Genomic DNA, 15,037 nt, shown 5'->3' on the forward strand with positions numbered 1-15,037 from the left:
TGTGCTTAAACATCAAAATGCCATTAGGCCCTCGCAAACACCTCCGCGCTGGGCCATCTGTTGCCCACCGCTGGGCCTCTACTATGCTCCTTGTGAAAAATAAAGCCTGTCAAACCCCCCCCCCCCCCCCCCCCCCCACACCTCCGGACGGAACAATATTGAACTGTGACTAAAAAAAAAAAAAAAAAGAGACTATCTAGTAACCAAGCCTTCCATCATGGGGGGTTACGTTCCAGAACATCCCAGCAAAAAGTGAAATTCACAATCACTCCCGTGGGAAGTTTTGATGACATTTATAAGACTTGATTTTTTGAAAGTCTTTGAACAAACTTTGAAAATAATACAAGCATTTAACATACTGAGGCAGAGCAGAACAGTGACAGTCTACCCATTCCTCTATTGACAGCCAACAAGTCCCCTTTTTTCTCCCCAAACTGACGAATTTGACTTAATATCACAATTCAACACTGCCCTCCATAATTATTGGCACCGGTTCAGATGTGTTGTTTAGTTGCTAATAAATTCCGTTGTTCTAAATAACATAGGAGAAAAAAAACAATCCCACATGCATAAAGAATTCTTTGACATTAACTTATATATGGCAGCCTTATGACTACTTTGTGCACCGCCTCTTTCCCATGGGGTTGAGGTCTGGGGACTGACATGGCCATGAGATGAGCTTGATTGTGTGTTTGCTCAACCGTGTCTACAATATTTATGAAAAACGATGACATCAGAGTGACAGCTAGTTAAGGTGCGCTCCAATGAAAGTCATTAAGGCGCGGCCAAATGGCGGCGTCTAACGAGGCGCCATGCAAACGAAGGCGTACGAGCGTCGGGAAACGGTCGAAGGCGACGATAAAGCCTTGATGGAGTGCCGGCCGTGGGCCGTCCATCTCGCCACTCGTTACCGTCCCGTGGAATTAGGCGTGCCTTTAATCATGCCATCAAATCCTCGCCCGGCCCGTTTGGGGATAATTGCGAGTCTTTTTGGACGCATTTTCTCAGCTTTCACGCGAGGTTCCGCTTGGGTTTCTTTGATGGCCGGTGGATGATCGATGATATTTAGCCACTTGGCCCTTTCTTAATCGGGAGGATAGTCTATCACCGTGATGTTACACCTCTATCGGGAAGATATTTGGTGCGCTTGTCTCTTGAGATCCACTCCCAGTGGAGTGCTGGCCATCTACCTGTAGTACAATTGATAGCGCACAAATGATGCCAAATTTTTGATGTCTGACGAGATCCTGCTGCCTACTCGGCGCGTGTGAAAGCAACAACAAGTACACTTGCTTGGTGTCTTTTGAGATTCTGCTGCTCTGTGTTGGCACTAAACTCCACTCGGCGCACTTCACAATAAGCAGCAGTTTGTCAAATGGTGAACACTTTCTTCTAAAAGGGCGTTTTAAGTGCTTTTTATTATTATTTTTTTTGCGACTCCCAGCTGACATTTACAGGAAACTTAGTATAGTGTGTTTTAACCAATCACATTGCTTTGCCCCACCAACTTAATGTTAACCTATCATGACAAATGCCATTGACATGCACATGCTAACTGGATATTTGAACACAAATTGTGGAGCAATTCATGTAGACCGATAACAGAACAATGCTCAAAGGCATGTTTGTGGTAAAAAAGATCGATCAGTGGGATGTATATTGTTTTATCTACTATCTTTTTTGCCATTAAAAGTTACATTCGGAAAGCATGTCGCAGACATTAGGGGAGTTGATTGAATATTTTTGTCATGCTGATTTATGTATATTTTTCTTCTCATTTATCATTGGCCGAACAGCATGTAAAAAAGCGCAAATTAAATCAAGAGCCATAGATGTCTGAGAATCTAAACAAAAAAAAAAAACAACAACAAACATGTGAAAATAATTACTCAAGCAATCAGACAAAAGATATGGAATTTCGCAAGTATTTTGGTTTTAGCTCTAGTTTTTTTCATAGAAGGTATGCGACCATTATGTTAGGTTACTGGTTTTCAGTTGTGAAGATTAAAACGTATTCACACCCAAAGACGTTTTTAACTCATTCACTCCCAAAGACGTTTTTAAACGTCTTTTCAGACTTGGTCCAGAATTGGCTGGTACTGAATGAGTTAAACGTCTTTTCAGACTTGGTCTGGAATTGGCTGGGACTGAATGAGTTAAAGAGAAAAAAAGTACCATCTCGAAAACAGCCACCTCCAATATGGGATCAAACTTTTTCTTTTATTTCATGTTCAGAATCCCCTTTGAAGCGCACCGGCAGCAAAATGTCTTTTCACTTTTCAGTCTTGTGTGCACTCTTGACATATCAATATAGCATTTGAATGACTTTAATATCCTGCTAATCAATGTCCAGTGATCTTTTGATGTTCTCAATTCAATATCGGGAGGGTCAGCCGCGGCGCGTCTTGATAAACACAATAAAGGTAAGTGATGACTCTCCCTCGCAGGCTCTCCAAAAACACGGGCGCTAATGAAGAGAAATGGAGGAGTTGTCATGTGTCACCGGCCGACTCTCCCGTCCCAAAGATGAATGGCGGCGGCAGCCGGGGTGGGGGCGCGCCGCCGCGCCCCGAATCGATCAACTCACCGCCCTCTTGGGCCCGGCCAAAAATACGTCAAGCCAAGTCGTCGGAGCGGCCTCAAATGAATTGATGACATTTACATCTGTATTTGTATCGATCGCTCCACTTTACCGTCTTTTTGGAAAGGCCCACGTTGATCGCATTGGGTGAGGAAACGACACAATGGACGCGGCGACTTGCAATGGAATTAAAGGCTGTCAAGGCCAAAACTATTCATAGCTTGCACAAATCTGGAGCGCAAATCTTGTTTTTTTTGTAGACTCCAACCAATACTGGATGTCGCCCCCTGTGCATTTTTTGCCCATTTTTCAATCCATGTATTTTCTTTTTTAAATCCGCATATCCTGACAAGGGGAGCGGGCCTACAGGAACAGGTGTCTTTGGGCGCTAGACGGGTTACACCCTGAATTGGTTGCCAGCCAATTGCAGCCTGTACTCCCATTTCAGGCCTTTTCTTCCAACTCGTTTGTAGTTTAAAACTCATTTGACTGGATGATTGTTCAATAAACATACTAATGGCGAGGTACTGTACTGTACGGTTGACAACAAATACTCCTTTGAGTGCCCCGCAATCCTGCGCCCGGCTGAAAGTCGCCCGTGACGGCTGTCAGCGAGCGGTCGCTGTCCACTCTCCACGGGCTCACTCAACAGAGCTAATTACAGCCTCGGGGTCGACCTGCTACCATCGTTGGCCACAATTTACCAGCAGAGCGTCAGCCGACATCTCTTTTCGCCGAGATCACAGGACCGCCCTGAGGCCCCCCCCGCCCTCGCCCCCGCAAGTGCCGCAATTACCTGAGCCTCTCTTCTCTCCCCCGATTCGGCGCGAGCGTCGGCCGGCAATCAGCCTTCATTCGTAGCCTCTGGTGAGGAGTGCGGTCGCGGCCAAGGTCAGTGGCTGCCAAGTACGACGCCCTGTCAGAGGCCTCGCTGTCTGACGCTACTCATCTTGCTGTCCTCAACATACCCCCCCTCCCTCCCCAAACTCCCCCCTTTCCAGTCCATCTGGGCTCCCTTTGTCTCCAGCTGAGCTCCCTCCAGACGCTCGTACTGCCTTTGAGGAAGCCTTTGCTGCTTGAAAAAACGGTCCGACGCATTAACTTCATTTTGAACATGTTTGATGAAAAAGCAACAAAATGATACATCAATAAATACGTTGATGACAAATAAAAGTACTAAAACTGAACCCCATATTTTTGGCTAAAACTTGGTCTTTGGAGTTGAGAATGCGACAAGACTGTACGATGCGGGTATGACGTGATATTAAAAATAGCGACAAACGGCATTGTTTATCTCATCTCGATTCGTTTTACTCAACTCCTAATGACCGCCTTTTGGGTGCAGGTTGGTCAAATGATCCTTTTGAAGTGAGAAAATGTCGTTCATTTTCATTTGCGACGCATCGTTGCTACGATGGCAAAATCAGGTCTCTCCGACCATTCTGAAAAAAAAAAACAACCTCACTTTTTTTTAGAGCAAGAAAAGGCCTCCGCAGCGAAATAAACGACTTCCATTTGCGCGGCATTATGCGGCGCTTGTACTCATACCGTCCAGCGCTATCAAGGCGCCGTTCGCCGATTATGCTAACACGTGTATTAAGCGAGCCTGACCAATCGATTTCATTGATTTTCCGGATCGGCTCGGCGTCTTTGCAGCGCGTTAAATCAAAATGGAAGATGACACGTTCCCATCTGAGAGCCCATGGCTCACGCTGCACGACCTGTCAATGCAATTGGACACTTCTACCTCCATCAGCACAACTCCTCTTTCTCCAAAGTTAATGGGAAAGACCCCCCCCCCCCCCCCCCCCCAACACACACACACTCCCTGTAGCTCACCTGAAGCTACTTTTGGAGCATGAGCGGGCCGCCTGCTGTCAATGCAGAGGAGGCTGGCCTTAAGAAGGCAGAAAATTGCCTTACATAACAAGCGGCAGCGTGCAAATTTAGCCTCACAAATGTGCACTGTTGACTGAAGCAGAAAATAAGACTGTGTGGCCCATCAACAGTCGCCACATTTCATATGAATAATTATAAAGATGAGGGGCCCAAAAGCAAGCTGACCATGACAGCTCCACTACTTTTATTTACTTCCAATGAGGGATTAGGCAGGGAGGGATGACGAGGTGAGCCTGCAATTTACAAACTTCATCGCTTCATGTTATTCCCACCTACAGCCGTCATTTTCCTGTGCAACTTCCAGTCAAAGTTGTTGTGTTTCTTTTTAAACAGTGGATTGATTTTTTTTCTCCCCCCCATTCAATTTGGATCGTACTCATCGCCCCCACCACGTTGTAATGTCGGCAGACCCTTAAAAACTCTTCCCTTTCATTTTATTGCCCTTTAAGAGGACCTTTTGGTTCAATCTGGTGTCGGAGGCTGACTTTTTCTAACTTTGCACGGGCAAAGACGTTCCAAATGGAAGGACTTGCTTGAGTGTGTGGATGTTGGACTTCCTTTGTTGAAATGCCTTTTTTTTGCCGCGTTGTTACACTGATATTGCACTCAGGTTGGAGGGTTCTTCCTTCACTCTGCGGCGGTGGTCAAGGTGAGACGAGAGGAAGGCTCAGCTAACAGCGCTTTCTTTAATTATCAGTCCGGGTTATGACATTGGCGTCCCCGCGGCACCCCTCCTGCCAACCCCCCCCCCCCCCCCCCCACCTCTCGCAGACACCGTTTTAGAGCTCGACTCCGGCGAGAAGCCTCAGTCCCCTCGCGGGGTACCCTTCCACCCCCCTGGTAATTTCCGGTGCCCATTAGTGACCGCAGAGCGAGCACCGGCCGGGTTCGCAGGAGCAACGCCGGCGTTCGAGCAGAAAAAAATAAATAAAATAAATAGGCAACAAGCTTTTAATGCGGCTTCATTGCATTTTGGCCTCCTTGCAAGGCAAGTCAGAAAAAGGCCCATTTGTGCTCCCTCCAGAATATTAGCCGAATGTTTCTTCTGCTTCTCTGACCAGCTGTGGCCATCAAGCGCATTTCAGTTGCAAGTCGCTCGAGATTTTAAAAAAAAAAAAAAAAAAAAAAAAGACACGATCACGAGATTTCAGTTGTGCATTATCATTATTATGATCATTATTATTATCATCGTGACAGCCGTGTTTAACATCTTGTTTTTAACATTTTGTTGTAATTTTTCACCACCTATTCATTCATCCAAGTACGTTTGCATTTTGTGGTCTAATATTTTTGTATCGATTTCAAATATTTTTTGTATTCATCATTTGGTATTATTTCTTATGATATTGCTTTTTCTCCCAATATTTCCCATTCTTTCTTAATTTCTTTTAGTTTTTTTTTTTTCATTTAGTACTTGTGATAAATGTGATAATTCAAAAGAAAATGAGCAGATAAATCAATTATTGTTAGTTGTTTCCCTAACCGTTTTGAAATAATTCACACTTTATTGTTGGGTCATTGTTCATGATTTGTTATTCCAATTGCGATCAAAAGCATCTTAGATAGAATGGAAATGTGCTTTGGCAAGGCGTTAGAAGATGCCGCCAATGTGTGGGGAAGGAGGAGAAAAGACGCGGAAGGAGTAGGAGGCTCATCGGAAAGGCGACAAGCATAATGGCAGCGTGGACTGGCTGACCTAAGCTTCCCGCTTCCACGGATCAGCATGTCGCGCCGCTCCCTCCGCCTCCGCCCGCGCCGGTCCGATGTAAGCCAGTGGAGTGGCAAATTAGAGCAGGCCTTACAGCTGTAGCCCGACATTATGATTAATTTGATCAGTAATTTCTGCTGTTTTTCATTTTAATCGGCACGCCCGTTCTGCTGTGGCGGCTCTTTCAGATCTAATTAAGATCAATTCCACCACGTAGCCGCACTTCTGCCCGCCGCCAAATCCCCGAGCTCTCCGGCCGTGGAGAAAACCCGGCGGCTTCGATCAATCAACCAACCTGCGGCCGGGAAAATCCCGCGACCGCCACCGCCGCTCGCAATCGGCACATTAACACGCTTTTTTGCTAATCTCCTGTTGTCTATTTGTCACCTTTGCGGCTGGTTCAAGATTGCCGCACATCGCCATCCGCTGAAGCAAATTAGCTGCACTTGAGTAAGACATGTCGGAAAATCGGACGCCAAAGGCAGACAGGAGGGCCGTGGTGGCAAACGGGGGTTAACAACCCGATCATTCTTGTGTTTTGTCTCCCTAATTAGCAAAAAAAAACCCACAAGGGAGGATGTCATGAGTACTCCGGATTAATGAGGGATTTACAATCAATTGGATGACAATGAAGAAACGTGCTCATGCTGATTGGACGATGACTTGAGGGCGGGGGAATATTGGAGGGTGCAGACCTCCACCAATATGAAATTCATGAGCCATGACAACAATCTCCTGAAATTTCGAATTCTTGTGATCGGTCATAATGTCAGAGTCACTCACCAAATTTGGGTGACAATTCTACCTGAAGTTTTCTATGAATGAACCAATGAGCTTAACGCCATCCAATCGGCCGCCACGGGCCGCAGGTCTGCCCGAGCAGGCCTTCAAATCCTTGCCGGACCGGCGCTGACCCCAAAAAGAAGTAAACCCTTTTACGGTCGCACACACGCTAATCCAATTTGATTGAGGCAATATCTTAATGATAGCTGATGTGGCCTCCTCTCAAGGGAGGTCTGTCCTCGGTCATCAGAATCATGCGAGCTCCTTTCTTTTCCTTCCAGGCCGGCGGGCCATTCGACTTCGATTGTCTTGTTTCTAAAATGGCCAAAAGAGAAGACTTGGGGGGGGGGGGGGGGGGTGTTCCCAGGCATGAGTTCTTGAGACTTTTTAGTGGGTGTACTCATGATGCAAAAACACACAGGCTTTGGAGGCTTCACTTTCTCAGCAGGGCAACCAAAATGCCCGCTTCAAACTAAAATGGCCGACTTCCTGTGTCTTGGGTTGGTTGGTTGCAACTTTTTTGTTGGTCTCCTTGCGATCGGAGTGTTTATTTCCACGAGCACGGCATGTGATCAAAAGTATTGTCTCCGGTCTTTGGCAAGTCATTCTGCACCGAGACTGGACAGTGTGTTTGGTTCCGACATCTCGCCATTGGAGGCCCATTAAATCTAGAGACAGTTTTTTTTTTTCTCCCTACTGAGTCTCAGCAGGCCGTGACGGGGGTCGAAAAAGGCAGCTTAAGTGAGGGTGTTGAAGATGAGGCAACAAATAGCCCGACGCAATCTTTGCCCATAAAGAAGCCCGCGCCACAAGCCAATAAGGGGCCTGACGCTGATGAATGTGAGCGGGGACGACCAGGCGACCCTGGCCGGCGCACGCTGGAAATGAAACCGCGGGGATATAAAATAGGCCATTATCATGACCACGCCGACAGCCAGACGGACGGCGTGGCCCAGATGGATGGACAGACAGTGAGTGCAAGTAGGAAGCGAAGATTAAGAGGATGAGCAAACTGGAGGGAGTGTGTTCAGAGTGTGCCCTGCCTCTGGTCCAAAAGTACTGGGACAGGCTCCAGTGTGCCCATGACCCAAGAATGAACGAGTATAAAAGCGCCCGACTGCATCGGCAGAACTTCCGTCTACGCAGATTGTATTTCAACTTCTGTTCAAAAGACTGACCGAGTCTTGTTGACTCACCGGCAGAGGGACAGGCGGGGTGACAGGCGAGGGTAAGCTTCGGGCGGGCGACTGGTTGGGCCGGTGCAACGGCGGCGATTGCGGCGGCTGACCCGATGCCGAGGAGCAGGCGGAACCCGGCGACGGCACGGATGTCTGCTGCTGACCCGGCGAGGTCATGTGATGATGCTGAGACGACACTTGGTTCTGGGTATGTTGGTGGTGATGGTGTTGTTGTTGTTGTCGTTGCTGCTGCTGCTGCTGCTGGTGGTGGTGGTGCATCTGCTGGAGCTGCTGCAGGTGTTGGAGTTGCGAGTTGAGGGTTGAGGTAGCTGGTGAGAAAACATGACGTCCAATCAACACGCGGCAACTCGGGACTTGCTCAACAAGCCCACACCTGTTATTGACATGCAAGAACACGTGGCGGTGCGGGATGAACGTGACTGGGGGTGGGGGGGGGCACATGTAAATTGCATGGAGTCACAAGAAGGTCCTGTGGGGTTTTGAGTCCCTCAATTTAGTTGAGCGACTGTTGGAAAGACAAAGACGATACAAATACTACCAAGTCAAAAGTCTTCATTGTCAATCGGAGGATGGGCACGATTTTCCTGTTTAATGGCTCAAATTACAGAGAAAAAAAAAAAGAGAGACATCAATCTCATCCAGCAGACTTCAGGAACATGAACTAATTGGATTCGATAATGGCACCCTGCTGGGACACCATTGAAATGCTGTTTTAAAAAAAAAAAAGGCATGCGGGAAAGGATGATTCCACATCTGGGACAAGAGTTGTTCGGTATAAACGGTGCCGCCTGATGGGGGCTATGAATCGCTTCAGGGCCGGACGTTCATCACACGCAATAATTTGCCCAACGAGTTCTCACCTTGCGGCGCTGACGAGAATAGTTTTGTTTTTGTTGCATGCAGCCGTTGCTCGCTCACAAGCAATGTCCAAAACTCAAATTGGTCACAAATCAATTTCAAATGTTTGTCTTTATCTAGTCGAGCCACCAAAAAAAACAAAAAAAAAAAACTAGAAAGGTTTTGGTTGATTTTTTTTGCAAAAGTCCGGGCGAGGAGGCCATTTTCCTTTGCAAAATGTAAATTCTGCAAAATAAAGACCCTTCAAAAATGGAAGGGTCGTCAAGAGGCACTTATATAATTCATGTCTATGACTTGAAACTTGAACCGCCCCCTCCGCCCCAAGTCGCACACCCGCAGGGCCGCCTCTTTCCCGCCACAGTGACAAAATGTCGAGCTCGACTTCCAAGGCGGAATACAAAAGCAGAACTCCAAAAGCGAAGCCCGACGTCACGTCTGTCAGAAAATTATCGAAAGCGCAGGCGAGATCAAAGGCGACGGCAGAATGTCCTCCGGCGGAGGCCATTACGGCGAGAAACAAGAGGCGCAACAACACAAGATGAGGCAAAAGCAAACAAATACAGAGGGAATATGGAAGAAGCCCCATGTGGCCTTATTATCAGAGCTGCACTGCAGGTAACTACAGTAGATTCTTTAACAGCAGTGCTTTATAAACGCTGTCGTCTTGTTAAGACTGTCAGGACCACTGACCCGCCTCCGTTGCTCTCTAAGTGGGCGACGGCCACGTTGGCGCCCCCCCCCCCCCCCTTTTTTTTTTTGATTGCGTGGCCGTGGTGCGTAATCCACAAACCCGCTTGCTTGTCTGTCTGGACTAATTGTTTGCGGAGTTGGAGGGATGATGGAGTGAGAGCCGAAGAGGCGCCGGCGAGCTCGTTATTTCTTTGGTACTCCATGGCTCTTTTTCTGACTGAGGGGGTTCCCGTTTCGCTGTTGACACAATCCAGCTCCGCGATGTTAATGTTCGCAATGAGGACTGGCGAATGTCTGCAGCCACCGCAACTTTTTCAAGGCTGCGAGCCGCCGACATGTGATTGTGCCCAACACAAAAAGCCCAACAAGGTGTTTTCCAGTGAAATAAAGTGAACCGCCGCATTGGGGAAGAATATTTGACTCCCTATATTCAAGTTATGAAAACCGGACAAGCCGAAATGAATACTGTAGCATCAACCAGTGGCTCTCAAACCTTTGACACCAAGTAGCACCGAGAAAAATACATGGTACCTCTAAGCTCCATCATTGGGACCAGAATTGATGCAAAAACATTCGCAGCGCAAACGACTTGAGCATTGTCACAATTTTAGTGCAGATTGCGCCTCGGCAGCTAGTGAAGCTCTTCTCAAAATCCTCTGTTGCCCAAGGACAAAGTGCACCTTTCTGACAGCGGTCCAAGGGGAAAGAGAGATGCTTCCCTTTTCCTAATTACCATCAACGGCTCAGGATGGCCTCTGCCAAGGAAAAAGCTCCATGAAAGCATTTTTACCTTTGGGCCTGATTCCAGTGTGATGATTCTACCCAAGCGAGTGACTTTTAAGGCAATTATTACTGTTTCACAACTCGAGGAACAATCCATTGTTGCGTACGGTTGTAACAAAAGCCATCAAAGTCCGGGCGTTGTTTTTGGTCAGAAAGCTGGTTTGCTTGCAGGAGCTAAGGGCAAGGAGTGAATAGTTCTCTGAGGACCTTTCGCCGGTCCTAATGATTGCTCCACTAACAGTAACTTGCAGAGGACTACAAATTGTCGGTTAAACTATTTAACTCATTCAGTACCAGCCAATTCTAGACCAAGTCTAAAAAGACGTTTAATAACGTCTTTGGGAGTGAATGAGTTAATGGATGATAAAAAGATCAAGCAGTGGAGCCTTTTTTCTGTCGATGAATGGTTGCTTGTTTTTGCGCGATCTTAGCCACGCCCACGTCGGCAGTCCGACTTTGCCTCGCACGACGTGCGACTCCACAGTCTTAACTGGATTCAACCAGCATGTGTGCCAAGAGTGAAATTGTTTATTTATGTTGTTTTTTTTTTTTACCATGTACCCACACATTCTGGACACCGTGTAGAATCGTCATTTCAAGCGCTACGTTCGCACAAAATGGACCACTATGTTCCAAAAAAAAACAACCCACTGACTGATGCACTTTGTCACAAGCCAAGGCCAACCTGATGACGACATTGATAATTAGAAGCCTTTCATGAGACTATGATTAAATAGCATCCCCGGAAAAACGTCATCGGCTCGCTAAACCTTGGAACTCGGGAACGATGTGACTGAAAAGGAGCGTTCCCGTCTTGTGCGAGATCAATAAAAACCTCATGCACTTTACTTAAAGACGCGCAGAAATAGTTCAGTGTCTTCTACCGGTGCGGTGTCTATAGCGACAGGACGTCAATAACGCCGTTCAATTAAGGTTTCCGCAAATGAAGAGTCCATCGCTCACGGTAAAGCTTCCAAGTGCCACCTTGCCGCTAATGACTGCGGCGGGGATAAGGCGATTTAGAGCGTGCCGGATCGAGATCATTACGGCGCTGGTCAAGGGGAAGGTCATTTTTACCGGGAGGATTAGCGAGGAGCAGGTCGCTCAAGTGGATAACGTGGCACTTCTTGCGCGCTGATGTCTTAGAACGCACTCGGTTAGCCTTAGCCACCACGCTGCTTCATGGGATCAAATCAGTCTTAAGACACGGTTTTAAGGCAGCGCCATTTGTACTATAAATTGGAGCGCAGCTGCCATGTTTGTCAGAATTCTTCATTCCATGTTCGCGGTGTTCGTTTTCGCATGTCGGAAAATTGGGAAAAAAAATTGTTTTCCAAAGTAAAAGCACTCAAGTCAGATCGCTGGTATGTCAAGGCACAGCTGTTTGTACCTTGCCACAACTTTCCAAAAATACTAATGATGCAAAAGTAAACTAGCAAGTACTTCCTAGGGAGAAGTGCAAGAGAAATATCACGGCTAGGTCATTCAGGATGTTTGGAGCGCAAATGAGGTGAGGTGGCTTGTCGTCATAATCGCTTCATTATTGGCAAGGCGACGGCAGTCAAAGAATCTCCTTTTTTTTCTTCAAATGTTGATGTTACACAAACAGGACTGAATAATGCCTCGCGCTTTTCCAGGGACCTCTGTGGGCGGTGCGAGGCCCTTGTCGGCACCGGAGGAGGGATGCGCCGGCGTGTTTGCGTGAAAATAAGATCGACTTTCATTCTCATTCCACTCTGATTTTTCTTCTTTGGAGAGAAGATAGCAAAGGTGACAGGAGAAGGTTAAAAGCTAAAAATCGTATTAACCAGCAATGACATGAAATTTCATGCGAAAGGAGCTTGAGGCCCTTGAAAACACAGACGAGGATTGAAGATATTCAACGATTACTATTTATGATTTTTCAAAATGGAGCCAGATTTTCACATTTCAAAAATGTCCGCGTCGATAATAGTCAGGCGACGAGTGAGGCTTCTTTTGAAAAAGCATGCTTTATTTTTGACTCGTGTGAAAACGGGGATTGACGTATTTTCTTCTTTGAGCTAGCTTTGTTTTGGTTGTGAACAGTTTAAAAAAAAAAATCAATTTTGCATTTACTAACTCTCAACTTTAGATATGAAAGCGCTGAAGAAAACATGCAGAAAATGGATGTATTTTTTTTCTTTATTTTTCGTAGAAGCATTTTAGAGGAAGAAAGCTGCGAAATGAATGCAACAACTAACACAAGAATGAAGCTTGTGACTGTGAATGCTCGGTGGGGCAGATAAAGAATGGCCAAGCTATACTGTACTGTCACGGGCATGTCATGCCTCCTCTGCCTCCTTGAATGACAAAGATTAAAGTAGCACCTCCTCCTCCTCCAGCGTTATTTCAAGGAAGATGTTGACAAAATGTAATACAGTGGGGCCCAGCGAGGGGTCCCCAATACAACTTTGAATGCTGCCTGGCCTGGCAGGGCAAGGCTGGGTTATTAGTGCCTGCTCACGTGCCCATCATGTGTCGTCAAAGCAAAAACGCGCAGCCCCTGAGTAAAAAGCCTCATGCAAAATGTATGTTCATGCGGCTGTTTCAGTGGAGGTAAAAAAAAAAAAAAAAATCAATATTGGGTGGGGGTGTTGGTGGGGGTTGTGATGCACAAGAGATGACTGAGTGCTCTCTGGACTGACAGTAAAAGCCGGGAGAGATTGAGGGGCTGCGTTTAGCGCTCACGAAAAGGAGGAGCCCCCTCCCCGCTGCCCTCGCCGACAATGTGCTTCACCTTAAATTGCAATTCTGGTGTGGACTATTGAAAGCAAGGACGTCCAAACTTTCCCCACATACAGAAAAACTGAAGAAGGGTTAAGGGGGCGGTGGACCCCTTGATTATGAAACATGCAAACGGAAACAACACTGTTTGTTGGTCAACAGATGCCAAGCAGTGGATTCTTGCAGACATGCACAAGGACAATAATCCAAAGGCAGACGAGGACGACATCTTAAGGCCTTTGTTGTGCCGCGAGCGCTTTTGAGAGCAACATGCCAGCGCATAGCCACACGCCGCATTTGGGGAAGAAGCGGAGAAAAGGATGAAATGAGCCCCAACAATGGGGATTTGCTTTCCATTCTTCTGCCTCCTTAATGATTCCCTTTGCTGGGCGTCTGAGGCCACGTGTAAGCACTTTCACGCCAGCGCCACGTGCCCGCCAGCGCTACACTGATGTGGAAGAAGCCGCGCGAGTGACACGCACAAGCAGCCTCTTGTGATTATCCATGCTCTTTAATACAGCGCAGAGTAGCTCGCGCGCACGGAGAGAACGCACGTCCAAAGGCAACATAATCGGCGGGTGCCATTGGACGGCAAATGAAACCCGTTTCAAAGAGGCCTCATATACGACGGTTCTGCCAAGAGGTGACTGGCTAATGTTCTGTTGACGCCAAGGCAGCTCAACGTGTACGCCGGCCCCTCTGATGGATTCTCCGCGGATCCTGATGAGGATCCTTTCGTCCCCCCCGCGGCTGTAAGCCGTATGAGCCCCGCAGCCAAGTATGATGAATGAAGCTGCGTGCTACTTATGCGCTTCATCGTGCTCGCTGACTAGCAACAGGTTCAGCAAAGGGCAGCGGCGGTAAATGAAATTCCGCGCCCGGAACGATACATCATCCGAGAGCCGAGCTGTGGGATGCATGAATCCAACCTTATTTTATTTCCACGCTGGATGATCTGCGTCTTTTAACCAGCTGTGCGACTGCAAGGGCTAATTTGACAGTGGGAGGATTTATCAGTCTGCCATCTTGGAGGACTACAAAAAAGATCGAATGCATTTGGGCAATTTGATGCAGTGTTGTTTTTTGTCAATGATAATGATGACAACATTATTTCGTTAACTCCCCCCCCCCCCTTTTTTAGCAACACCGATTTGAAGTTAAACAAGGGCTCTAAGTAATTAACTCAAAACCGCTTTCGATTAATTTGAGAATCCATGAGTTGACGATTAATATATAATTGTTTCACCTCTAGAGACGCTATCGAACAGAGTTCGCTGCCACCATAGAGAGCTGGATTGTAGGCACGCCCCTAGAGTCGACATTGCCACCCGACGTGAATTAACGTGAGAAAAAAGCCTCCAAAATAAAGGCCAAGGAGAACTCATTACTGAGCAGTCTTGTCGGAACGCCATCTCCAATGCAGCCTGTCTAGAAATAGCGCCCATGGGACCCGAGCGAATCTCCCGGGAACTTTTAAGCCGTGCCGATACTGATAAAAAGCCCCCCCCCCCCCCCAACCACCTCACCATCGCCATCCAACCAATCCCACCCCGTTCATTGAAAGTAATGACGCCCCGGTCGGCAATTAGAAACCGCAGACGGCTTTTAGCGACGGGGTCGGTTTTCCGATGCCATCTGCCGACAGACGCGGGTGGCCGCAGACTCTCCACGAAACTGGAGAAGCGGGATCCAAAATGACCTCTGTGGCAAACGTGGCTCGTTCAAGTTTTGGGAGGGGGGGGGGGGGATCCAGAGGCAGTCGCCATATAGGAAGTATTCATTGCCACGGCC

At 47.4% G+C, this 15,037-nt stretch overlaps 1 protein-coding gene across 1 annotated transcript in view; it reads right to left on the bottom strand.

Annotated features, from left to right (window-relative positions):
• pou6f2 (POU class 6 homeobox 2) overlaps nt 1-15,037 on the bottom strand; it is a 49,415-nt gene that overhangs the window by 12,229 nt on the left and 22,149 nt on the right. The window contains exon 4 of the mRNA XM_086101297.1: nt 8,168-8,478. Coding sequence (XP_085957423.1) covers nt 8,168-8,478 — 311 coding nt within the window. The remainder of the gene's footprint in view (nt 1-8,167; nt 8,479-15,037) is intronic.

Source organism: Hippocampus guttulatus, chromosome 21 (genome assembly GCF_054856545.1).
Source record: "Hippocampus guttulatus isolate MCC_2025c chromosome 21, RoL_Hgut_1.0, whole genome shotgun sequence".
Classification (NCBI taxonomy): Eukaryota; Metazoa; Chordata; class Actinopteri; order Syngnathiformes; family Syngnathidae; genus Hippocampus; species Hippocampus guttulatus.